Source organism: Dendropsophus ebraccatus, chromosome 1, assembly GCF_027789765.1.
Source record: "Dendropsophus ebraccatus isolate aDenEbr1 chromosome 1, aDenEbr1.pat, whole genome shotgun sequence".
Taxonomy (NCBI): domain Eukaryota; kingdom Metazoa; phylum Chordata; class Amphibia; order Anura; family Hylidae; genus Dendropsophus; species Dendropsophus ebraccatus.
This window is the reverse complement of record NC_091454.1, coordinates 141,135,191-141,162,598: the sequence shown is the minus strand read 5'-3', so window position 1 is coordinate 141,162,598 and position 27,408 is coordinate 141,135,191. Positions and strand designations below refer to the sequence as shown.

General features: G+C 45.0%; 2 protein-coding genes across 4 annotated transcripts in view; one reads left to right on the top strand and one right to left on the bottom strand.

Annotated features, from left to right (window-relative positions):
- The window catches only part of LOC138783368 (uncharacterized), a 32,697-nt gene extending 9,694 nt beyond the window's left edge, over positions 1-23,003 (bottom strand). The window contains exons 1-2 of the mRNA XM_069958008.1: positions 22,925-23,003; positions 2,341-2,453 (exon numbers count right to left, since the gene is read on the bottom strand). Coding sequence (XP_069814109.1) covers positions 2,341-2,453; positions 22,925-23,003 — 192 coding nt within the window. The remainder of the gene's footprint in view (positions 1-2,340; positions 2,454-22,924) is intronic.
- The window catches only part of ZNF592 (zinc finger protein 592), a 42,615-nt gene continuing 30,145 nt past the window's right edge, over positions 14,939-27,408 (top strand). The window contains exons 1-4 of one of the 3 annotated variants that reach the window (XM_069980337.1): positions 14,939-15,278; positions 22,594-22,690; positions 22,969-23,019; positions 23,701-26,030. In XM_069980337.1, coding sequence (XP_069836438.1) covers positions 23,721-26,030 — 2,310 coding nt within the window. In that variant the 5' untranslated portion in view covers positions 14,939-15,278; positions 22,594-22,690; positions 22,969-23,019; positions 23,701-23,720. Of the gene's footprint in view, positions 15,279-16,021; positions 16,189-22,593; positions 22,691-22,968; positions 23,020-23,700; positions 26,031-27,408 lie in introns of those variants that run through there. The other 2 variants (XM_069980329.1, XM_069980345.1) reach the window with 2 other exon arrangements.

Below are 27,408 nucleotides of genomic sequence, written 5' to 3'. Positions count from 1 at the left end.
TATGAGAGCATAAAGTGAGACAGGTCAGATTTTGAAAAATTAGCCTGGTCATTAAGGCCCAAACTAGCTGCAGCACAAAGGGGTTAAGGTTACAAACACACTTGGCGGGTCTGCAGCGAGTCTCCATGCTGCGTTTTTGCAGCGAGACTCGCTGCAGATCCCGGCCCTATACTTTTAATGGCAGACAAACACGCAGCAGGGATGTACATCCCTGCTGCGAGTTTGTCTGCAGCCCACCCCATTAACCCCCCGGCCGCCGGAGCTGATACTTCACCTGATCCCGGCTCCGGCGGTTCCCGATGTCTTCAGCAAGCCGGAGCGGGGACCAGGTGAAGTATATGCTCCAGCAAGCCGCCCGCAGCCCCGGCCGCCCGATCGCCCCCCCCGCAGCACCGATCGCACGCCCCCCCGCAGCACCGATCGCACGCCCCACTGCAGCAACGATCGCACGCCCCCCCCCCCCCGCAGCACCGATCGTTTACACGCTCCCCTGCAGCCCCGGGCGCTCGATCGGGGGGCGTGTGCGGGGGGGGGGGGTGTACGATCGGTGCTGCGGGGGGGGGGGGGGCGATCGGGCGGCCGGGCTGCGGGGGGGGGGCGATCGGGCGGCCGGGGCTGCGGGCGGCTGGCTGGAGCATATGCTTCACCTGGTCCCCGCTCCGGCTTGCTGAAGACATCGGGAACCGCCGGAGCCGGGATCAGGTGAAGTATCAGCTCCCGCGGCCCGCGGGGTTAATGGGGCGGGCTGCAGACAAACTCGCAGCAGGGATGTACATCCCTGCTGCGTGTTTGTCTGCCATTAAAAGTATAGGGCCGGGATCTGCAGCGAGTCTCGCTGCAAAAACGCAGCATGGAGACTCGCTGCAGACCCGCCAAGTGTGTTTGTAACCTAAAGCCTTATTCACACAAAGTTGTCTGTGAATGCGGATCCATAAATCTATTGGGCTATTCACACATTCCGCTTTTTCACGGATCTCCAATCTGTTCTGTGACATCTATGGAAAACGCAGATTAAGTATGGGCAAGCTAGTTAAATGTTTTCTTTCAAATCAACTGGTGCCAGATATTTGTAATTTTATTTAACTAAAAAAAAGCCAGTATAAGCTGCTGTTTGTATGGAAGTGGTATTCTTTCCAGTCTGAAAAGCAGGAGAGGTTTTCTGTGAGGATTTGCTACTGCTCTGGATAGTTCTGGACATGGACAGAGGTGACAGCAGGAAGCACTGTGTCAGACTGGAGATAATACACCACTTCCTGCAAGACATACAGCAGCTAATAAGTACTGGAAGACTTGAGATTTTTTAATAGAAGTAAATTAAAAATCTCTGGCACAAAAACAAAATTTTTTGGGGGGTGAACAACCCCTTTAAATTTTTGTTTTACCAGTTAAACTTTGTTAAATAGAACTGTACAACTTTAACGGATGCGGACATAGATGCACTACAGTTGCAATTGTCGACGATTTTTCATGGAGTACAGAGTAAAAATAGCAGACCTATATGCAGACCTGAAAAATCAATAAAGGGGTACTCCAGCGGGGGGGCATTTTTTCCTGGGACCGGGGAGGAGGTGGCTGAGGGAAACGATGTCCACTCACCTTCCTGGTTCCAGCGGCGGGTCCCGCATCGTGGCGGTCCAGTCCCCGGCCGCTTCCTGGTGTCTGACGCGGGCCTGAGACGTAACAGTCAGTGACAGAGCCGGGATCTGAGCGGACTTGAAACGGATCCCGCCTCCGTCACTGACTGGCTGAGCGGACCTGAAACGTCACGGGCCGCTGGAACCGGGGAGGTGAGTGGACGTCGTTTCCCTCAGCCACCTCCTCCACGGTTCCAGGAAAAAATGCCCCCCCCGCTGGAGTACCCCTTTAAACGTGTGTTCATTTTTCATGCACCACACATGGAGGATTTCACCTTTGACCCCATCAGGAACAGAAAATATACAGAGGTTAAAACGGCACTTCCCACAATCCCCCTCAGTGTAATTATACCAAAACCATACAGGATTATGGGAAAAATGTGTGTACTGTCATGAGGAACTCATGAAAAGTGAATTATCGATAATCCATAGTTCTGGCAGTTTAAATAGATGAAAGAGCTGCAGGGAATTTGACGCCAAACGGACACTGCGGCAGCAAACAGACGCCATGCCGCCATCCCCTAACTTCTGTTACAGTAGAGTCTCCGGCGGGCATGTTAAGTCATGGACATGCTGTATTTGCTGACATCTGCAGATGCTCCCACCACTGGAGTAGGCAGCAGCAGAGCAGCAATTGCACCCAGGGTCTGCAGCGTCTTCATGTTCCCTGCATAAGCTCTGGGAGTGCTGCAATGGGAGCAGTCACCAGAGGCACCCCAAAGGATGCTACAGCTAAAGCAGAGACTCTCCTGGTGGGACCTGTAGGCCGCTCCACCGCCATATCCAAAGACCCTGAAGGAACCTCCGTGTTCCTTGATCCTGTAAGGAACAGGAAAAACACTAAGGGGATTGTGGGAAGTGTCCTTTGAGATCAGTTTCCTGTTCCTGATAGACTGAAAGGTGACATCCTCCATGTATGGTGCTGCCATGAGGAAGCTGTAAAAAGAGGTTCAAGTATAGCTAGTAATAGTGTAAGCAGACCAGTCACAGGGTTTTAGGTGGTTAAACTAAGAGGATGGGGCTCCTCAGTGTGTTCTCATGCATACCTTGCTGTTACAGATGGAGCCCTCTACTGCCAAGATAGCTGTCTTATTATTAATATGCAAAAAAAGAGCCTATGGAGCCTCTTTTAAGTCTCAAAACACAGGACTAGCCAGATATCCCTCCGGGAAGGACCCAGTCAAGGGGTGGCTCCTGTAGGAAAATCACCAAAACCACCATATTAAGTGGCCCTATAAGTCATGTTTCCCAAGGAGCAATGCACCTAGGGTTTCACTTCATTGAGCGTTTTAACCGACAGCCGGCAATGTTATCATTCGACTGGTCTCCCTGAGATCAGCGATCTGTTTCTCTTATTATGGAAAATAGCTCCAAAAGCCTTAAGGGTGTTTCCCCCAGGCACAAGAGCCCAGCTGCGTACATCTCAGTTTACCCAGTACTCATTTCTATCCAGCTGCTTGACATCCACTAGGCTTTACATTGAATTTCACCTACTGAGAGCTGAGCTTCTCCTAGCAGCCTCAATGACTGCCCTGCGCTTGGCCTTTTGACAGTGTTGTAAGCAATCGCTGAGATTTACATAGCTATGAGCAAAACCAGTTTAGCAATGTGGGCCAATGTATGTTAATTCACGAGTTTCTATTTTGTGTTTTTTTTATTGCAAGTCATGTAATTCTTTGATCACATAATTCAAGGATTTCTATTTAAGGCTATGTTCAAACATAGTATTTCAATCAGTCTTTTTTTCAACCAAAGACCAGGAGTGGAACCGACGGCGCAAAATTGGAATGGAAAGGAAAAATTTGAATGGAAACATTTGCACCGTTGCTGTTTTCAACCCACTCCTGGTTTTGGTTGAAAAAAGACTGACCAAAAGACTGATAGAAAGATGTGTGTGAACATAGCCTAATGGCCCTATTCCACGGGCCGACGGAGAGGAGCTAACAAGTGCTGTCAGGGCTCGTTTGCTCCTCGTTCCCCGCCGCTATTCCACGTGGCAGCAGCGAGCGGGTGAGTCTGGGGGGGAGGGCTGCGGGGAGCTGCCCGGGTGATCGCTAGATCATCCGGGCAGCCCATAGTGGATAGTGGCGGTCTGCTGCCGCCACTCCTTTTCCGTGGTGCGACGGCAGCAGATCGCTGCTATCACAGTTGCTTGTTTTTCAACATGTTTGAAAAACAAGCAACATAATGATCAGCCGACATCGTCGTTGCCTTCTATTCCACGCGACGATTATCTGCGGCTGATAATCGTTCTGTGGAATAGGGCCTTAAGAATGTATTTTAAAAAAGCCGAAAAAATACACCAACAATGTGTAGGGAAAAAGGCTAAGGTCTATGGGAAAAATATCTGAACTGAGCTAAAATTAGACACCACTCCTATAGCATGCAACTACTGACTCACACCCAAATTAGTGAGTAAAACAGCACAAACGTAAAATACTATACCTATGCTTTTTTACTTCCCTATCGATTACCAGCTAACATCTGGCCTAGGGTATTTTCACTGTATTTTTTATGTTAATCTACCTTTTCACTTGTTTTTTCTCCTTAAAGAGTCACTGTCGTATTTTTTATTTCTTTTTTTGCAGAAATCAATAGTCCAGGCGATTTTAAGAAAATTTGTAATTGGGTTTATTAGCCAAATCTGCCATTATCTGCATGTAAAAAGCCTTTTCCCAGGTCCCCCCTCCTTCATCTTTTCCATCCACTGCAAAAAATCTGAAAATTGTGACTTGTTGCAGGAGTCGTACCCAGTCTGCTCTAGGGAGAGGGGAGGGGGGAGGAGGAAGGAGGGAGTTAGCCGGCAGCAGAAAGCAGATAACAGAGGATTACAGGCACGGAGCTGGGTGACAGCTGTAATCTGAGCTCACACAGGTCAGTGGTGACTGTCCCAGGAGATAACGGTGAGGTATTTGTAGATTAACTCTTTGTTGTCCTGTTTTGGTCTTTTCTTTAGCTCTCTCCATAGGAGAACAATGAAGACAGGGGGGAGAGCTTCAAACTGCTTTTTCATGATAAAAATGCATTTTTTGGCTAATAAACCTAATTACAAAGTTTCTTAAAATCGCCTGGACTATTGATTTCTGCAAAAAAAATTCACAACAGTGACACTTTAACTTCTCCATTTACAGAGCTATATGGGGTCTTTTTGTAAGACAAGTTTTACTTTTTATTGACACCCTTCATTTTACCTTTTTATGTGTGAGGTGAAACTAAATATTTGTGAGGTGAAACTAAAAATCAAAACACATAATTACACAAATGTGTGAGGCAATCAGAGGTCACTGTACAGTAAAATTGAGAGGCTTACCATTATTCACATTATTCAAATTTGTATACTTTTTGTTTTTACTGCTAAAAAAAAAATAAAAATGTATGACCCATATTATGTTTTCATTTCTTAGCTTATGGAGAAGTTTTAGGACTGTGTTCATTTTTATCAGTACCATGTTTGCACAGATGTTTAGAAATAGGGGATGGGTGTTTTAAATTTCTATTATAGGGTGTATATTTTTAAAAACACTTTGGGGCACATTTATCAAGCGGTGCACCTAGCGCAGACTGGAAAAACTGAGCAAGGTTTTGCACACACAGAGCCCCCCCCCAACCCGTGCAAAAATTGTGCTCTGTTTTTCCAGTTTGCTCATTAAACGCCATAAGCGCAGAGGGGGCATGTCCTTCCCATGTGCACAATGTATCAATATTTTCACCCGGATTTGCAGGAGTGCTCCTCTTGATAAATCCAGCGATGCAGAGCAAAGAAGTTGTCTCTTAATAAATGTGCCCCTTTTCCTTTAAAAGTTTTTAGTCATTAGATTGCTTATATAAATCAGTGCAAAACCTCTGTACAGCTTTCCTATAGGTCTATAGAAGGGCTGTCATAACCAGGGCTATGTAGTCGGAGTCTTGGAGTCGGAGTTGGAACTAGTTTTGGCTGGAGTCGGAATCGGAGTCAGAAAAAATGTACCGACTCCAACTTCAGCTTTAAAAAAAAATCTTAGAACAATTTAAAATTAAGTTTTGATACTAATTTTATAAGTTTTGCTCATCAATATATATTATGAGCAACATTCTAATAGGACACTGGCCCTATTACATAAGGGTGGTCAAAGAAAAGTTGTCAGTCACTATTTGGCAGTTTGTTTCTAAGCTGGAAGAGTCCATTGTGTGGGGGGAGATCTGTGCTGTTCACTTCCTGGATGCTGGATGAGTAGCAGTGTAATATGAAGATATCCTGTGTAATATAGAGGAGGAGGAGAAGACATAAGTAGTGCAGCAGTAACCTGTATCCTCATTATGGTGTTTTTCTTCAGTGTTCTATTGCTGTGTGTGTGTGCTATGGCTGCAGCAGGCTGTGTGTGTGTGTGCTATGGCTGCAGCAGGCTGTGTGTGTATGCTATGGCTGCAGCAGGCTGTGTGTGTGTGCTATGGCTGCAGCAGGCTGTGTGTTTGTGCTATTGCTGCAGCAGACTGTGTGTGTATGCTATGGCTGCAGCAGGCTGTGTGTGTGTGCTATGGCTGCAGCAGGCTGTGTGTGTGCTATGGCTGCAGCAGGCTGTGTGTGTTATGGCTGCAGCAGGCTGTGTGTTTGTGCTATTGCTGCAGCAGACTGTGTGTGTATGCTATGGCTGCAGCAGGCTGTGTGTGTGCTATGGCTGCAGCAGGCTGTGTGTGTGTGCTATGGCTGCAGCAGGCTGTGTGTGTGTGTATGCTATGGCTGCAGCAGGCTGTGTGTGTGTGGTGTGCGCTATGGCTGCAGCAGGCTGTGTGTGTATGTACTATGGCTGCAGCAGGCTGTGTGTGTACTATGGCCGTTGATATAGGTTAGAACCTATATTTGTCTGGTGCTGACACTGTACCGCTACGTGTAATAGCGGTACGCGGCCGGCGACTGACGATATACATTACCTATCCACACTCCAGGGCTGCTCCTGCGGTCCGCTTCTCCCCGGGTCCCGCATGCTGTAGCTTCAGAGCTGCTTGTCAGCTGACAGGCCGCTCTGAAGCTAGAGTGTGCGGGACCCGGGGAGAAGCGGACCGCAGGAGCAACCCTGGAGTGTGGATAGGTAATGTATATAGTTTAAGCGTGGAATAAGCCCAGTAAACGAGCGGTGATCTAGTAAATTGGCGCTCGTTCACAGGTATTATAGGGGCCCCATTGGCCCGTGTAATACCACCCTTACACTATGGGTATGTTCACACTGAGTAAATTATGCGGAACCTGGCCTGTCTCAGTGTCCCATAGCCTGTCTATGGGAGAGCACGAGCTCCTCCTCTGCTGCCGTTCTCCGAGCGGAGAGCGGCAGCAGCAGCGGAGGAGGGCACGCTCTCCCATAAACAGGCTATGGGACACTGAGACAGGCCAGGTTCCGCCTGATTTACTCAGTGTGAATATACCCTAATTATGTACAGTAGATGCTGCTATTAAACACATCATATGTGAAATGAAACGGAGCAGAAGAATATGATGGGAAGAATTTTGTTATTTATATAGCGCCAACTTATTCCGCAGCGCTGTACATGGCTTTTTGTCACTCAGATCGGTTATCTCAAATTCCTGTATGCATGGGAGGAAACTCATACACACATATGGAGACGAGGCTGAAGTTGGTTTCTTATTCGGCCAGTTTCTTATTCGGGGCTGAAGTTGGTTTCTTATTCGGCAGTTTCTTATTCAGAGGATTTTTCTTTTTCCTGTTTTAGCTATTATTCTTACAGAAAATGTATAATATTCATACCCTACCGTAAGTGAGGGGCCCTGAGGGGACTGGTGATAAAAATGGCAAAAAAGACCCCACGGTTGGCATAAAAATGGGCATGAAAGTAAAACCACAAAATTATTATTTAAAAATAAAATTGACTTTGGGCCACTGATCTCACACTGATAATACACAGAGAGGGATCCCCCACATCACACCCAACAGAGTCCAGCCTGGCCCAAAGTGGTTCTGGGTATAAAAACTGGCATCAAAGTGGGCAGATTGGCATTTTTTCCTAATTTGAAAAAGTAACAGCTGTTTTCAAAGGGTTAAATGAGTTTGGGCCACTGATCTCACACTGATAATACACAGAGAGGGATGCCCCGCATCATACCCAAGAGAGTCCAGCCTGGCCCAAAGTGGTTCTGGGTATAAAAACTGGCATCAAAGTGGGCACATAGCCATTTTTCATGATTTGAATAAGTAACAGCTATTTTCCAAGGGTTAAATGAGTTTAAGCCACTGATCTCACATTGATATTACACAGAGAGGGATGCCCCGCATCACATCCAAGAGAGTCCAGCCTGGCCCAAAGTGGTTCTGGGTATAAAAACTGGCATCAAAGTGGGCAGATTGGCATTTTTTCCTAATTTGAATAAGTAACAGGTATTTTCAAAGGGTTAAATGAGTTTGGGCCACTGATCTCACACTGATAATACACAGAGAGGGATGCCCCGCATCATACCCAAGAGAGTCCAGCCTGGCCCAAAGTGGTTCTGGGTATAAAAACTGGCATCAAAGTGGGCAGATTGGCATTTTTCCCAATTTGAATAAGTAACAGGTATTTTCAAAGGGTTAAATGAGTTTGGGCCACTGATCTCACACTGATAATACACAGAGAGGGATCCCCCGCATCACAACCAAGAGAGTCCAGCCTGGCCCAAAGTGGTTCTGGGTATAAAAACTGGCATCAAAGTGGGCACATAGCCATTTTTCATGATTTGAATAAGTAACAGCTATTTTCAAAGGGTTAAATGAGTTTGGGCCACTGATCTCACACTGATAATACACAGAGAGGGATGCCCCGCATCACATCCAAGAGAGTCCAGCCTGGCCCAAAGTGGTTCTGGGTATAAAAACTGGCATCAAATTGGGCACATAGCCATTTTTCATGATTTGAATAAGTAACAGCTATTTTCAAAGGGTTAAATGAGTTTGGGCCACTGATCTCACACTGATAATACACAGAGAGGGATGCCCCGCATCACATCCAAGAGAGTCCAGCCTGGCCCAAAGTGGTTCTGGGTATAAAAACTGGCATCAAAGTGGGCACATAGCCATTTTTCATGATTTGAATAAGTAACAGCTATTTTCAAAGGGTTAAATGAGTTTGGGCCACTGATCTCACACTACATACACACAGATAGGCATACCCCGCATCACATCCAAGAAAGTCCAGCCTGGCCCAAAGTGGTTCTGGGTATAAAAACTGGCATCAAAGTGGGCAGATTGGCATTTTTTCCTAATTTGAATAAGTAACAGCTGTTTTCAAAGGGTTAAATGAGTTTGGGCCACTGATCTCACACTGATAATACACAGAGAGGGATGCCCCGCATCACATCCAAGAGAGTCCAGCCTGGCCCAAAGTGGTTCTGGGTATAAAAACTGGCATCAAATTGGGCACATAGCCATTTTTCATGATTTGAATAAGTAACAGGTATTTTCAAAGGGTTAAATGAGTTTGGGCCACTGATCTCACACTGATAATACACAGAGAGGGTTGCCCCGCATCACATCCAAGAGAGTCCAGCCTGGCCCAAAGTGGTTCTGGGTATAAAAACTGGCATCAAAGTGGGCAGATGGGCATTTTTGTCCTATTTTGAATAAGTAACAGGTGTTTTCAAAGGGTTAAATGAGTTTGGGCCACTGATCTCACACTGATACTACACAGAGAGGGATGCCCCGCATCACATCCAAGAGAGTCCACCCTGGCCCAAAGTGGTTCTGGGTATAAAAACTGGCATCAAAGTGGGCACATAGGCATTTTTCATGATTTGAATAAGTAACAGCTATTTTCAAAGGGTTAAATGAGTTTGGGCCACTGATCTCACACTGATAATACACAGAGAGGGATGCCCCGCATCACATCCAAGAGAGTCCAGCCTGGCCCAAAGTGGTTCTGGGTATAAAAACTGGCATCAAAGTGGGCAGATGGGCATTTTTGTCCTATTTTGAATAAGTAACAGGTGTTTTCAAAGGGTTAAATGAGTTTGGGCCACTGATCTCACACTGATACTACACAGAGAGGGATGCCCCGCATCACATCCAAGAGAGTCCAGCCTGGCCCAAAGTGGTTCTGGGTATAAAAACTGGCATCAAAGTGGGCACATAGGCATTTTTCATGATTTGAATAAGTAACAGCTATTTTCAAAGGGTTAAATGAGTTTGGGCCACTGATCTCACACTGATAATACACAGAGAGGGATGCCCCGCATCACATCCAAGAGAGTCCAGCCTGGCCCAAAGTGGTTCTGGGTATAAAAACTGGCATCAAAGTGGGCAGATTCGCATTTTTGTCCTATTTTGAATAAGTAACAGGTGTTTTCAAAGGGTTAAATGAGTTTGGGCCACTGATCTCACACTGATACTACACAGAGAGGGATGCCCCGCATCACATCCAAGAGAGTCCAGCCTGGCCCAAAGTGGTTCTGGGTATAAAAACTGGCATCAAAGTGGGCACATAGGCATTTTTCATGATTTGAATAAGTAACAGCTATTTTCAAAGGGTTAAATGAGTTTGGGCCACTGATCTCACACTGATAATACACAGAGAGGGATGCCCCGCATCACATCCAAGAGAGTCCAGCCTGGCCCAAAGTGGTTCTGGGTATAAAAACTGGCATCAAAGTGGGCAGATGGGCATTTTTGTCCTATTTTGAATAAGTAACAGGTGTTTTCAAAGGGTTAAATGAGTTTGGGCCACTGATCTCACACTGATAATACACAGAGAGGGATGCCCCACATCACATCCAAGAGACTCCAGCCTGGCCCAAAGTGGTTCTGGGTATTTTGTGAATAAATGTTTAGCGCCGCACTACCCCTTTAAGCAAACAGGGCTAAAGTACTCAGGAGGCATTTGTCAGCATAACAGGCTCCCAGAATTAGCTGTCCCATCTCTTCTTATTAAACATTTCTCGGCTAACCCTGAATACATTTCTATAATAACAATACCTGCAGCAATGTTTTCTGCTGACAGGTCTGCTTTAGGCTATGTTAGGCCTCATTCACACATCCATAGTTCAGCCAGTGAATACGGACCTGTAATGGTGGACCGCACTATGAATGTGCAGTAACCGTGCTACGCAGTTTACGGAGCACTATGTAGAAGACAATGATTCGTGCCGCAAATGCAAGTCCGCACTATAATCTATCCTTTATTTTTTTGTAGCGCGGGACGTGGACCTGAACACTTGTACAGATGTGTGAACAGGGCGATTGAAATATATTTGTCCTATGTGTTGCCTGCAATGTCAGGGTCCCCTTGTAGCCATATAGGACCCCTTTGTAGCCAGTAAGACCGCCCTTGTAGCCAGCAGAACCTGATTACGGGAGCATTGATGTCCCTGTACCCAGTGGGATTAGCAGATGCATGCTGCAATACTAATGATCGCACTGCGCACGTGTAGGAAGGCCGTTCTGGGTACGAGAGATGGCTTTGCCCCCAAGTGCTGACGTCACCATACCCAAGAAGATGAAAGGAAGTAGGACATCACTGTAAGAAAGGTTGCATCATGTGACTGGACCAGCAATCTCCGAGTAAAGCCAACAAGGAATATATAAGTTCTTTAGTTAAGGGTTAATTTTGGTTCTTTTTTTTTTTTTCAATTTTTCCAGGAATACCCCTTTAGGCTATGTTTAAACAAAGTAAAAATAAGGGCAAATAATGACCATTATTAAAGGGGAACTGTCAGCCAGTTAGATTAATCTAAACTGCTGATAGCTCCTTATTGCACCAAAAACACCATGGATAAAGGTGTGTTTTACCTTAATCCTCATTACCGTTTCAGTAAAGTTTGGCATTTGCTCCAAAGTATGGTAAGGACCCACAGGGCATCCCTCTCTGTGTATTATCAGTGTGATGCGGGTCCCCCCTCTCTGTGTAATATCAGTGTGATGCGGGGCATCCCTCTCTGTGTATTATCAGTGTGATGCGGGGCATCCCTCTCTGTGTAATATCAGTGTGATGCGGGTCCCCCCTCTCTGTGTAATATCAGTGTGATGCGGGTCCCCCCTCTCTGTGTAATATCAGTGTGATGCGGGGCATCCCTCTCTGTGTATTATCAGTGTGATGCGGGGCATCCCTCTCTGTGTATTATCAGTGTGATGCGGGGCATCCCTCTCTGTGTATTATCAGTGTGAGATCAGTGGCCCAAACTCATTTAACCCTTTGAAAACACCTGTTACTTATTCAAATTAGGAAAAAAATGGCTATGTGCCCACTTTGATGCCAGTTTTTATACCCAGAACCACTTTGGGCCAGGCTGGACTCTGTTGGATGTGATGCGGGGGATGCCTCTCTGTATATTATCAGTGTGAGATCAGTGGCCCAAACTGATTTAACCCTTTGAAAACACCTGTTACTTATTCAAATTTGGAAAAAAATGGCTGTGCCCACTTTGATGCCAGTTTTTATACCCAGAACCACTTTGGGCCAGGCTGGACTCTCTTGGATGTGATGCGGGGCATCCCTCTCTGTGTATTATCAGTGTGAGATCCGTGGCCCAAACTCATTTAACCCTTTGAAAATAGCTGTTACTTATTCAAATCATGAAAAATGGCTATGTGCCCACTTTGATGCCAGTTTTTATACCCAGAACCACTTTGGGCCAGGCTGGACTCTGTTGGATGTGATGCGGGGGATCCCTCTCTGTGTATTATTAGTGTGAGATCAGTGGCCCAAACTCATTTAACCCTTTGAAAATAGCTGTTACTTATTCAAATTAGGAAAAAATTCCAATCTGCCAACTTTGATGCCAGTTTTTATACCCAGAACCACTTTGGGCCAGGCTGGACTCTCTTGGTTGTGATGCGGGGCATCCCTCTCTGTGTATTATCAGTGTGAGATCAGTGGCCCAAACTCATTTAACCCTTTGAAAACACCTGTTACTTATTCAAAATATGACAAAAATGCCCATCTGCCCACTTTGATGCCAGTTTTTATACCCAGAACCACTTTGGGCCAGGCTGGACTCTCTTGGGTATGATGCGGGGCATCCCTCTCTGTGTATTATCAGTGTGAAATCAGTGGCCCAAACTCATTTAACCCTTTGAAAACAGCTGTTACTTATTCAAATTAGGAAAAAATGCCAATCTGCCCACTTTGATGCCAGTTTTTATACCCAGAACCACTTTGGGCCAGGCTGGAGTCTCTTGGATGTGATGCGGGGCATCCCTCTCTGTGTAGTATCAGTGTGAGATCAGTGGCCCAAACTCATTTAACCCTTTGAAAATAGCTGTTACTTATTCAAATTAGGAAAAAATGCCAATCTGCCCACTTTGATGCCAGTTTTTATACCCAGAACCACTTTGGGCCAGGCTGGACTCTCTTGGATGTGATGCGGGGCATGCCTATCTGTGTGTATGTAGTGTGAGATCAGTGGCCCAAACTCATTTAACCCTTTGAAAATAGCTGTTACTTATTCAAATCATGAAAAATGGCTATGTGCCCACTTTGATGCCAGTTTTTATACCCAGAACCACTTTGGGCCAGGCTGGACTCTCTTGGGTATGATGCGGGGCATCCCTCTCTGTGTATTATCAGTGTGAGATCAGTGGCCCAAACTCATTTAACCCTTTGAAAATACCTGTTACTTATTCAAATTGGGAAACATGCCAATCTGCCCACTTTGATGCCAGTTTTTATACCCAGAACCACTTTGGGCCAGGCTGGACTCTGTTGGATGTGATGCGGGGGATCCCTCTCTGTGTATTATCAGTGTGAGATCAGTGGCCCAAACTCATTTAACCCTTTGAAAACAGCTGCTACTTATTCAAATTAGGAAAAAATGCCAATCTGCCCACTTTGATGCCAGTTTTTATACCCAGAACCACTTTGGGCCAGGCTGTACTCTCTTGGATGTGATGCGGGGCATCCCTCTCTGTGTATTATCAGTGTGAGATCAGTGGCCCAAACTCATTTAACTCTTTGAAAATACCTGTTACTTATTCAAATTGGGAAAAATGCCAATCTGCCCACTTTGATGCCAGTTTTTATACCCAGAACCACTTTGGGCCAGGCTGGACTCTCTTGGGTATGATGCGGGGCATCCCTCTCTGTGTATTATCAGTGTGAGATCAGTGGCCCAAACTCATTTAACCCTTTGAAAACAGCTGTTACTTATTCAAATTAGGAAAAAATGCCAATCTGCCCACTTTGATGCCAGTTTTTATACCCAGAACCACTTTGGGCCAGGCTGGACTCTCTTGGATGTGATGCGGGGCATGCCTATCTGTGTGTATGTAGTGTGAGATCAGTGGCCCAAACTCATTTAACCCTTTGAAAATACCTGTTACTTATTCAAATTGGGAAAAATGCCAATCTGCCCACTTTGATGCCAGTTTTTATACCCAGAACCACTTTGGGCCAGGCTGGACTCTCTTGGGTATGATGCGGGGCATCCCTCTCTGTGTATTATCAGTGTGAGATCAGTGGCCCAAACTCATTTAACCCTTTGAAAACAGCTGTTACTTATTCAAATTAGGAAACAATGCCAATCTGCCCACTTTGATGCCAGTTTTTATACCCAGAACCACTTTGGGCCAGGCTGGACTCTCTTGGATGTGATGTGGGGGATCCCTCTCTGTGTATTATCAGTGTGAGATCAGTGGCCCAAAGTCAATTTTATTTTTAAATAATAATTTTGTGGTTTTACTTTCATGCCCATTTTTATGCCAACCGTGGGGTCTTTTTTGCCATTTTTATCACCAGTCCCCTCAGGGCCCCTCACTTACGGTAGGGTATGAATATTATACATTTTCTGTAAGAATAATAGCTAAAACAGGAAAAAGAAAAATCCTCTGAATAAGAAACTGCCGAATAAGAAACCAACTTCAGCCCCGAATAAGAAACTGGCCGAATAAGAAACCAACTTCAGCCCCGAATAAGAAACTGGCCGAATAAGAAACCAACTTCAGCCTCGTCATATGGAGAACCTTGCAGAGCTAAACCCCAGCATTGTTACCACATGGCCACTGTGGTCCAGAAGCCGTGTAAATGATAAGTGGCCTGCGTTTTGGGAATGAGGGAGATGTGTGGCAGTCTGTGGGTGACCAGGCCACACTACCTGTCAGCTAGGAGCAGTGCAGGTAGGTGACTTATCGGGGAGAGCAGCACATGTAGTATATACAGCAGTGTGGCCTAGTGCGGCTCCGTAGTAGTGTGCATGAGCCCCTCACACTTTCTGCTACAGCTGAAGACCCCTAGAATAACAACGTAAAATCATGGAGGAGTACGCTGTCTCTGCAGGGAGCTGAACCGGCGCCATTACAGTTCACCATAGAAGTGGCGCATTCCCTCATGCTATAGTGCGACATTCCTCTTGCGCAATATCCCGTCGTCTCCCCTCCCCAGTGCCGCCGCCGCCGGGCTCCCGGTCTCTCGGTTCCGCCGTGTCTTTCCGAAGCCTGTAGCCCGGACGCAGGCTCAGTGTGTGGCCTCCCGCCGTGTCTGTGCCGGAGTCCCTCCTCCAGCGGCAGCAGCAGGCCCCATCTCCCCTCCCTTCACTGCCCAGTCCCCTCCTCTTCCCCAGGCCCAGTCTCTCTCCGCCATGTTAGTTTCTCCGGGTCCCGGCCTACTGCTCAGGCCAATTCCTGCTATGATCGTTGGCTCTCCGGCTGGGCTCGCTCCCCGGTGGCTGTACGTGTGATCGGCGGACACAGGGCGGGGGTAAGTGGGCTGCAGAGCACGGTATGTGCCCGGCCATATGCAGGCACTGGGGTAGATGTACACATATTGGCACAGCAGTGGGGTATGCCCAGCGGTGTGGGGGCTGGAGGGGTGTGTGGGGATGCTCCGGGTACACACGCTGCCCTCACGGAGGATGCCTGGCGGCTCTGCATGGGGCCATGGTCTGCGTCTGTCACATGCATGGAGTGGGCACTCAGCATGGCACTGTACACACTGGGCACTGACACTGTTATGGGGAATGCGGTTCTGCCAGTCCCTGTCACCACTGTGTGTGAGCTGTCATACTGGGGTGCTGCCCTCTTCCTGTGTGCTATCTAGCAGCACATGTACCGCCAATATGAGCTCTACCTATCTATTATCTATCCATTATCTATCTATCTATCTCCTATCTATCTCCTATCTATCTATCATCTATCTATCTATCTATTATCTATCCATTATCTATCTATCTATCTCCTATCTATCTATCTCTTATCTATCTATCTCCTATCCATTATCTAGCTATTATCTATCTATCTAGCTTCTATCTATCTATCTCCTATCTATCTATCTATCTATCTCCTATCTATCTAGCTATCTATCTAGCTTCTATCTATCTATCTCCTATCTCCTATCTATTATCTATCTATCTCCTATCTATCTATCTATCTATCTCCTATCCATTATCTAGCTATCTATCTAGCTTCTATCTATCTAGCTATCTATCTATCTATCTATCCATCCTTCAGCTGCTCTGCTGGGTGACAACCAGGATGACTCCCACCATCCAACTCCTCCAGACATCTTAATGGCAGGTTCTCAGGCTCACCCAACTTTCCCAGAAATAAATATATATAGAGAGAGAGAATATTAGTGACTTGGCGGTATGGAAGAATTGCTGGAGATGTAGGTAAATGTCTGTTTATGAGGTGGCAAAGAGGTGCGTAAATGAGGAAAAAGGAGAAATACCATATGCCCGCTCCTGGGCCGCCCCAGGCACATTTCTGGTTTGGTAAATAAAGCTGAGGATACTGGCACATCCTGTATTTGTGCAGTTAATTCACTATTACAATTACTGCACCTGGAGCTGTCACCTAATGCTGCCTGTCTGTGTGATGTGGGGTACAGCTAGTACAGTGATGTGGGGTACAGCTAGTACAGTGATGTGGGGTACAGGGTGTGCAGTGATGTGGGGTACAGCTAGTACAGTGATGTGGGGTACAGGGTGTACAGTGATGTGGGGTACAGGGTATGCAGTGATGTGGGGTACAGCTAGTACAGTGATATGGGGTACAGCTAGTACAGTGATGAGGGGTACAGCTAGTGCAGTGATGTGGGGTACAGGGTGTGCAGTGATGTGGGGTACAGGGTGTACAGTGATGTGGGGTACAGGGTGTGCAGTGATGTGGGGTACAGGGTGTGCAGTGATGTGGGGTACAGGGTGTGCAGTGATGTGGGGTACAGGGTGTGCAGTGATGTGGGGTACAGGGTGTGCAGTGATGTGGGGTACAGGGTGTACAGTGATGTGGGGTACAGTTTCATTACTGTTTCCCCTCATATAGGCCAATAGGCCTGACGTTATCTCCTGGCGCCAGTTGCTTTTGCGACTAGAAAGCAGCATGTACCACAAGAGGCCCAAGCTGACTGCGCCAGGCTAGAAGCATCTAATTGCTTAGCAACAGAACAAAGCCATCGGGGAGAACTGCCGACGCTGACTGGAACCAGGCGAGATGAGTAACAGAAAAAACGATATTGTGTTATGCTTGTGCAGGGTCTAAGGGTGGTATTCCACGGGCCGAGCAGGGCCTGATAAACAATGTAAACGAGCGCTAATCTGCTAGATCGTTGCTTGTTACTGGGCCTATTCCACGGCCCGACAATTGTTTAGCGCGGGCTGCAGGGACATCATTACCGGTGTCCTTGCAGCTCTTGTTTCATACATTACATGTCCAGGCGCAGGTCTTCTCCTTCTCCCGGTCCCGCGCGCAGCAGCCTGTCTGAACTGACAGACCGCTCAGCCAATCACTGGCCGCGGCGCTCCCGGACAGTGATTGGCTGAGCGGTCTGTCAGTTCAGACAGGCCGCTCCAAAGCTGCTAGGTCGCGGGACCCGGTGAGAAGAAGATCTGCAGCCTGGACATGTAAAGTATGATGTTTGTGAAATCGTCGGTTGCCCGCCATTCCATGTAGCGATGCGCAGGTGGCGACCAATGATTTTGTCGTTCTCTCTATTTCACGGAGCGATAATCGGCCGATTCAGGCGATTATTGCTCTGTGGAATAGGCCCCTAAGGCGTGATTCACGACAAAGATTTTCTTTTTGTGGTTTTTTTTGAAGCCCAGTGTCATGTGTCATCCCCTCAGACCCTCTACGAGGCATTACACAGTATATCGGCTTTATAGGAGTACTCCAGCTAAATGTTTTTTTCTTTCAAATCAGCTGGTTTCAGAAAGTTATATTGAATTTTAAATGATTTCTATTTAAAAATTCTCCAGTACTTATCAGCTGCTGTATGTCCTGCAGGAAGTGGTGTATTCTTTCTAGTCTGACACAGTGTTCTCTGCTGCCACCTCTGTCTGTGTCAGGAACTGTCCAAAACAGGAGCAAATCCCCACAGATATCCTTTTCTGCTCTGCACAGTTCCTGTTTTAAACAGGGATGTCAGCTGAGAGCACTGTGTCACACTATAAAGAATACACCACTTCCTGCAGGACATACAGCAGCTGAGGAGTATGGGAAAATTTGAGGTTTTTAAACAGAAGTAAATTCCAAATCTGTATAACTTTCTAAAACCAGTTGTTTTGAAAGAAAAAACATTTAGCTGGAGTACTCCTATAAAGGGGTGTTCCCATGTTAGTAAGAGAGGATAGACTGAGACCCACACCAGTGCAGAGAAAGAGGACACAGCAAATGCATGGCCAGTGTGCCATTCTTTCTCTATGGGGTCGCTGCTGAACATTGCCAAGTGCTACATTTGGGAATGTTCAGTGTCCTGCAGAGAATGAGTGGAGCAGTGGCTTGCAGGAGCAATGTGCACCAATATTTCAGGGTACAGTTACGCCACTGTTGTTGGGGTTGATGGGGAATCCATCTTTTTAACCCCTATCCACAGGATGACTTCATGAGATGGGACTGCTGCTTTAAGACCTTCTATACAACATGGCAGAAATCCCAGAGGCCCAGATTTATTGAATGGTGTAAAATAGAATGTAGTGTAAACTGCCTATAGTAACCAATCACAGCTCAGCTTTCATTTGACCAGAGCTGAATGCTGAGCTGTGATTGGTTGTTGTGGGCAGGTTTTTTACAGCAGTTTCAGTTTTCCAGTGTGATAAATGTAAGCTACATGTGTCACCTTACATGTGGGGTGCTGCCTCAGTGCTGTATAACGATATCAGTATGGTCAGTATTTATGTGCCGCCACTTCCTGCTTTATCCCTGACTGTACTATGCCAGCACATGCCACTGCATTGTGTCTCATATGGAGAACTTCTATATTTCAAGTCATTGGCTTAGATAGATTGATCAGTCTGCCTGAAACAAGAACTGTCTGGTGTTGCTCTAAGCAACCAATCACATCTCAGCTTTCATTTTACTGGAGCTTGTTAAGATCTGAAAGCTGAGCGGTGACTGGTTGCTATGGGCAATACGAAACAGATTGAGGAACCTAGGCCATTCACTTGGTCATATCCTGTATTCAGAATCAAGCTTGAGACAGGCGTTTGTTGGCAATAAAATTCTCGTTGTTGTGGTAGATCATCTGTAACACTGAATGAAAATCTTCACATCGTGATCAGATTACTTCGTTATAGCTGCCGTGCCATCATATAGTCTTCATTGTGCACAAGTGTATAGCTGGCCATACACATTAGATGAAAGGGGTTATCCGGCGAAAGTCTTTTTCTTTCAAATCAACTGGTGTCAGAAAGTTATATAGATTTGTAATTTACTTCTATTTAAAAATCTCAAGTCCTTCAGTACTTATCAGTTGCTGTATGTTCTGCAGGAAATGTTCTTTTCTTTTCAGTCTTACACAGTGCTCTCTGCTGACATCTCTGGCCAAGACAGGAACTGTCCAGAGCAGGAGAGGTTTTCTATGGGGATTTGCTGCTGCTCTGGAAAGTTCCTGTCTCAGCAGAGAGCACGGTGTCAAACAGAAAAGAAAATAACATTTCCTGTAGGACATACAGCAACTAATAAGTACTGAGATATTTAAATAGAACAAATCTGTATAACTTTCTGAAACCAATTGATTTTACAGAAAAAGATTTTCGCATATGCATGGAGGTATAATGGATTTCAACTTGCATTATTCTTTGTGCTCATGGGAGATAGACTGCAGCCACAGGTGTCTGGCAGCTGCTTATTCTCCTCTCCCCATCGGATGCAGTGTGTGTATATAGGGGGGAAGTTGGGAGTAACAGCTGTAAGTGAAATAAGCGTTCCTGCTATCTTAGGTGTGCGGCCACCTTTACAGGTTATTATTCAGCATTTACCTCTGTGGCCTTACTCTCCTTTGGCTGGCGTGTTACCAGTATCATGGCCATTCCTCTGTGGCTCTTTCTCGCAGAGGCCAAACATTGAGTTCCTTGACAACCAATCAGATTCCAGCTTTTACTTTCCTAAGACATGTTGAAATAGAAATAAGTGACAATATTATAGGCTTGCGAGGCCGCTTGTCATATAGTGTTATCATGTGTACATTTTCTGTTGTCTGTCTGGTTTTTACTGGTTTACATTAGGATGGGTTCACATTATGATTCTGCCTTTGTGTCACAAATATGTTAGCAACCTGTCAAAATGGGATGCTATTGTATACGTCCACGGACAGGCGCTGAGCACTCAGACCCTGACCGATCACCTCTTTTCATATGTCTCTCTCACATCTGAAAAGTTTTTGTTAATGAAAGGTACACGTTTGGGTTGTTGTGGACATGTCCCACACATAGGCAACTTCTGTGTTTAAGGCCTAGTGTACCTATCAGAGCATAGAGTTTGAAACCTTTGCATGCAAATTCAGCTGACACTGGAACTTTCGGTTGCCATGGAAGCTTCTCATGTGCCAAAAAAGTTCCACACAGAAGCTCTATTCTATTATTACCATAATACCACAGAGTGGTACTTTTCCATGGTAACCAGAATTTACGGTGTCTGCACATCTAAGTTTTAAAGTCTTCACTCTGACAGGTACACTTTATGGGCCCTATTACATCATCAGATTATCTGACAGATTATTGAAGCCAAAGCTAGGAGTGGATTTGAAAAGAGGAGAAATCTCAGTCTTTCCTTTATTACCTGTTCTCTGTTTATAGTCTGTTCCTGGTTTTGGCTCAAAAATTCTGTCAGATAATCTGTTGGTGTAATAGGGCCCTAAGTATCATACTAATATAAATGCTGTCACACCTGTCTTTAACCCCTTAAGGACAGAGCCAATTTCGATTTTTGCGTTTTCGTTCTTTCCTCCTCGTGCTTAAAAGGCCATAGCAGTTACATTTTTCCACCTAGAAACCCACATGAGCCCTTATTTTTTGCGCCACTAATTGTACTTTGCAATGGCATGCTGAATTTTTTCATAAATTACACTGGAAAACCAGAAAAAATAAATAAATGCGTGGTGAAATAAAAAAAACAAAAACGCATTTTGTTTATTTGGGGGGTATTTGTTTTTACGCCATTCGCCCTGGGGTAAAACTGACTTGTTATATATGTTCCTCAAGTCGTTATGATTAAAACGATATATAACATGTTTAACTTTTCTTGTATCTGATGGCCTGTAAAAAATTCAAACCATTATTAACAAATATATGTTCCTTTAAATCGCTCTATTCCTAGGCTTATATCGCTTTTATCCTTTGGTCTATGGGGCTGTGTGAGGTGTCATTTTTTTTGCGCCATGATGTGTTCTTTCTATCGGTACCTTGATTGCGCATATGTGATTTTTTGATTGCTTTTTATTACAATTTTTCTGGATTTGATGCGACCAAAAATGTGCAATTTTGCACTTTGGGATTTTCTTGCGCTTACGCCATTTACTGCGCGAGATCAGGAATGTGATTAATTAATAGTTTGGGCGATTGAGCACGCGGCGATACCAAACATGTTTGTTTATTTATTTTTATTTATAACCTGGGAAAAGGGGGGTGATTCTGACATTTTTATTAGGGGAGGGGGCTTTTTATTGACAAGAACACTTCTAGTATATACACTCTGATCTCTCATATGCAGCATAGATCAATGAGATCGGCACTCGTTTGCTTTCAGCTGCTGCAGCCGAAAACAAACGAGTGCCGAGCCAGGATCAGCGACATCTTGGCGGAGACCCCGGCCGGCATCAGTCACGGAGATCGCTCCTCTGGGACAACGTCCCGGGGGGACGATCTCCGCCACTAGACACCATGGAACGACTGCATCCGGTAATCGGATGCAGCTGTCAACTTTGACAGCTGCATTTGATTATCTTATTAGCGGCCCCGGCCATCGGACCGTGCCCGCTAATAGCCGCGGTCCCGGGCTACATGCGGCACCCGGGATCGCAGCGGTTCATAGCATGGTCGCCGCACGGCCTCGTTCTGAACCCCCTTACCAGCAATAGGGTGTAAATTTACGCCCTTTGCCGTTAACATGTTAAGAGAAGTCCAGCGAAATTTTTATTAAAGTATTGTATTGCCCCCCCAAAAGTTATACAAATCACCAATATACACTTATTACGGGAAATGCACATAAAGGGCTTTTTTCCCTGCACTTACTACGGCATCAAGGCTTCACTTCCTGGATAACATGGGGATGTCACGACCCGACTCCCAGAGCTGTGCGGGCTGTGGCTGCTGGAGAGGATGATGGCAGAGGGATACTCAGTGTCCCTCCAGTGCCCTGTGTCCCTCAGTGTCCCCCTGCCATCATCCTCTCCAGCAGCCACAGCCCGCAATGAAGAGACCCACTTCAATCAATACCTTTTGACATGTCTGATGACATAGAAGTTATTTTTAATGACAGGTACTCTTTAAATAAGTTGACCTCAGTGAAGGATACCTTAATTCTGGCTTCACACATTTTTGGAAAACCGCCGGTGCCGTTTTTGTGCCAAAACCAGAAGTGGATCCTCCCAAAAACTGTGTGCCAAATAGTGAGGCTGTATTTCCACATTTGCATTTTTCTTGCATTTCTTTGTTCACATAATCAGAAGCTAAACTGTCTTGTCTGGTCTGTGCAGTGTGATCAGTATTACCAGGGGCATCAGATTGTGTATAATCAAGAAGGACTGTTGTTAAATTAATCTTATAACCGCATGCATGTTTTTCAATGCATTTTCTGTGCAGTTCTCAAGCGCAAATGTGGAAACACAACCTGAGGAAGGTCAAGTGGTGTGCCACGGCTGTCAACCCCAAAATTATAAAGAACAGAAAAGAAAGCGGGGTAAAAGAAAACAACATAAAAGAGCGTTGTGATTTTAAATTTATTTGTACTGATTAGTCACCTTAGTCTCTATCCTAAGTAGATCTGTATTCACTTAATTCTTATAAATGTGTTTGAGGGTCCATGGGATAACCCCTTTACATTGAAATTGAAGAATATGTTTAGTTTGTTGAGCCCTGTGGTGTTGTTTCAGTCATAGTGATGACCATACTGTGCAGTGCCTAATGAGGTTACCTTGCATGGCTTTCACGGTTTTCATCTTGGTTTTTGTGTTCCAGGCTTTGTGTGCGGCATCTACATTAAGTGGAGCCATGCATTAGAAGTACCAGGTAAGGCTTCAGTCTACATTCAGCATATTGTGAATGATAGTACAGCATGAATAATTGACTCAGTAACTCCCATAGAAGCGACAAAGATAAAATGTTTGATTTGTTTGTTTGAAATTGGAACCTGCAGGAAGATGTTGCTACAAGAAACGTTTTCTGGAGAATTGCTGTGTCATCTTCCATTATATTCAGTCCAGTAGTTTTACATATACTGGATATATTTGCAAACAAATCTTATATTTCTATGACCCAAAACAAGTCTAGTGAAACATCTTAGTGCACATTTAGGTGCAAATCCATGGGTAAAGAGTAATTGCCACTATTGGCATGGGCATAAAGTTTTGAGTCATCGAACATCTCAACAAAACGACTGGATTTCATCTAGTGTATAATGCTATTTGTAAGCCCAAAGGTAGAGATTGTGGCTGTTACCCTCCGGCTGATCCAGAGCAATGGAACCTATAAGCAGAAAAACTATATCCTAGATTCCAGAATTTACTTTGGTTTTGGAGGCCCATGGTCATATTCTGTATGTAATGTCCACAGCAGCAAACTTGCAACATCAATATAGGATCAAATAAAGATACTTCCAGTGGTATGGGTCTACAAAGTAGCCGTAGAGATTTTTGAAACTTTAAATAATGTTGTGAAACATCCAAGTTTAATTTTATTTTTTCATTACAGATACTGTTACATTTCTAGTCATGGGGGACATGAAGACTCCAGACTTTGACGATCTTCTTGCTGCTTTTGATATACCTGATGCCACGAGTTTGGATGCCAAGGAAGCAATCCAGGCTACAAGTGATGAGCAAGAAAACCATCTGAAACCATCAGGAATGTGTTTAGATGAGAATCTGTCTTTGGCTCAGTCTGTGCCTGCCCCTGATGTTCCGGCAGTTAGCGTAATTGTGAAAAACACCAGCCGACAGGAGTCATTTGAGGCATCTGAGAAGGAGGGAAATCATATGGGTCCAACTTTACTACAGAATGGGTTTCGTGGCCCAGAAGTGGGCACTGACCCCCATGCTGTTGGACCAGGCTATGGAAAATTTGAACCAGGATTTATTAATGGGGACAACTCACGAGGTTACACAGATAAGATAGAGTCACACAAGGCAGAACCTTTGCCCACCTTTAGCCAGTTTAGCCCTATTTCTAGCCCTGAGCCAGAAGACTCAAAAGATAATGGGGTCCTAAGCAAGCAGAAGTCAGTGGAGTCTCCATATTTCCCACAACCTTCCATGTTTGTTCCTGAAGAAGGATGTATGGTAGATTCTCTAAGAAAATCCTCAGAACCAGAGCTGAGTATGTTTGATGAATACTGTAAAAAGGAGCAAAAATCTGACTGTATGGAAGCAGAGAAGGAGAGATCTGAGAAATCCAGAGGTATAGACAAAAACAGTAGTTTCCTTGGGCCTTCCTTGGCTTTTAGGGATACTCAGGACTGCAGCAATTCTCAGGAGAAAGGATTTATAGGGCCAGGGGACCCTTTTGGTAATGCGGCTGGTACATCAACTTTGTGTTCCTCATCTGTGCCACCACGGCAGCGTATTAAACCTGCACACTCAAAGTTATCATCCTGTGTTGCTGCTTTAGTGGCCTTGCAGGCCAAAAAAGTTGCAGTGGTCCCTAAGGAGGAATCTTTGAATATTTCTATTTCTAAAGAGGTTAGTGTACCCTTGAAAGAAAGTATTAAGGGGAGTCCAAAAATGCCAAAGTCTCCTAAAAGTCCAAGAAGTCCTCTGGAGGTGGTAAAGAAGGTTATTAAAAACCCAGACAGCCCCATGAGTGTCTGCAGTGACACCAGTAGTAAGGACTCTCCTTCTGTTTGTGCAGGTTCGCCCCCTGCGATTCCCAAAGTGAGGATAAAAACTATAAAAATGTCATCAGGTGAGATCAAAAGAACTGTAACTAGGATTTTGCCAGAGGTTGAACCAGATGATTTGGTAAAATCTCCAGAGGATCTTCTGGGGGAAAATTCATCTGGAGAAGATGTCAAAGATGTGAAACTTCCAGTGCCCTTAGAGGAAGTGACAGACTCTGAAAAGGATAGAACAAAGAACTCTGGAAAAAGTGCAACCACAACTAGCATCCAAGGACAAAATGCTTCTAGTGCTCAAGTATCGAATTCTAAAGGGGATAAGAAAAAAGGAGTGCAAGCTTCAGGCCTTCACAATCCTGGCAGTGGTGCGGTGAAGCCCTCCAACAACTCTCAGAACAAGAAGCAGTCGACACCTTCCACAAAGACTACATCTAACTCAACCACCTTGCTCCCTAAGGCTGTTCACCTTGCCAACCTTAACTTGGTCCCTAATAGTGTTACTTCCACTGTTGCAGTGAAGACTACAACAGTAAGGCAGACCCAAGGAACACCTATGGCAGTTCCATTGGTACACCAAGTTAAAATGGCAGCTCCTGTTATTGTGGATGCTTTTAATAAACTTCTGCACAGTGCTAATCCTGTCCCAACATATACTCCAAATTTAAACCCCCCTCCTGACAGCAATATTACACTGCCACCTACAGGTTACACCTGCCTGGAATGTGGAGATTCTTTTGCCTTGGAGAAGAGCCTTGCACAGCATCATAGTAGACGAAGTATCCATATTGAAGTAATGTGCACTCAGTGCACTAAAATGGTCCAGTTCTACAACAAATGCAGTTTGCTAGGTCATGCCAGGGAGCACAAAAGCAAAGGACTGATCATGCAGTGTTCACAGCTGATGATGAAGCCTATTTCAGCTGACCAGATGTTGTCCCCTCCTCCTTTAGTTGCCTCTGCCCTGGCACTTCAGCCTTCATCTTCCAACCAACGAACAGTAGCACCAACAACTTCACTTGGAGTGTGGTCTGGGACTTCCTCCTATGCTCCACCAGCTATGCCACTTTATGCTGATCCATATGGACTAATACGCCATGGATTCAAGTGTTTGGAGTGTAGCAAGCAGGTTGAGGACTATACCTGTCTAGCAGGACATTACCAGAGAGTGGCAGAGGAAAAAGATGGACTTGTAAGTGAGACGTCACTTATATTTATGAGCTGCTTTAAAATTCAATATTTTGCTTTATACATTTACTTCACAAAACACATTGTATTTTCGGTGGTAGCCTTGTCATTTTGGAAACCCTGAATGTGTTACTTTTATTGTAAGTACAGTACAACATTTTGGGTACACCCTCTCTTAGATTTGACCTACTGAGCCTTCCAAATGATTGAAGATTGCTAATCCTGTGAGCAGATGTTAATGTGCCTGTACCACCAACTGAAGCTATTAAAGCGGTATTTCACACAAACATAACTTTTGATATGTTGTTGCCCATGGTGAGACTAACAATTCCTTCCATACTTGTTGCTATTTATTCAGTCTCTTTCCCCCAGTTCAAAGCTGAAGACACAAAAAACTGTGTGTAATATTTTGTCTCACTTCCGAGATGGCAGATGTAAACAAGTCCCTGGCAGACTTATCTGCAACTTTGTAGCTTCTTAGTAATGCTGGGTGGGTTATTCTGAGGTCAAGTCAGGGACTTGTTTACATCAACCGTTTCAGAAGGGAGGGGGAGACGTAGAGAAAAGCTATCTCACACAGATTTGTGTTTTCAAAAGAAAGCAGCAGCTCAGAACTGGGAGAAGGAGACTGAATAGGTAAATGAAGGAAATGTTTCTTCTCACCATGAGCAGCAACTTATCAAAATTAATGTTTCAGTGGAATACACCTTTAAATCAACAGATCTTATACTGACGTATATAGTTTTTTAAAGGATAAAGTAAGTGAAATCTAGGGAATTACATGGATTTCTGCATAGATTACTAATAATTATATACAAACACAGTCCAAATAAACTACTAATACACACATGAGTAAACATCCACAGTGCACTCAAACCATGATCCCCCATAGCCAGTCTTTCTTAAAAACAGATTTATCAATCACCAGTCCGTATGTCTCTGTGTTGAGAGGGTTGGTTGTGGGATTTTATTTTGGTTTTTTTAAGGTATCAGTCTGTGTTAAAACCAACAAAAACATTACTCACCTGCTTACCAGGTCCCTGCTTTGTCACTATCTTCTGGTCCTATCTGGACACGCAGTAAATGCCCATTCTGCCATTTGTGGGCAGAGTTAGGTAACCAGTGTGTCCAGTGATTAGCTAAACAGTTAAAGGGGTACTCCGGGCAAATTACATAATTTAACACTGCACTTACAAAGGAAAGTTATATAACATTGCCATTTACACTCATTAGGACAGCTGTAATGTTACCTGTTTTTCAAAGAATCAAAGTCCCACAGGAAGTTCTGTAGTTCAGGAAGAAGGAAACACATCACGTCTCAATGCTGTTCCACAGGTGCCATATTGAGACGTGATGTATTTCCTCTCTGTCACAGGGAAACC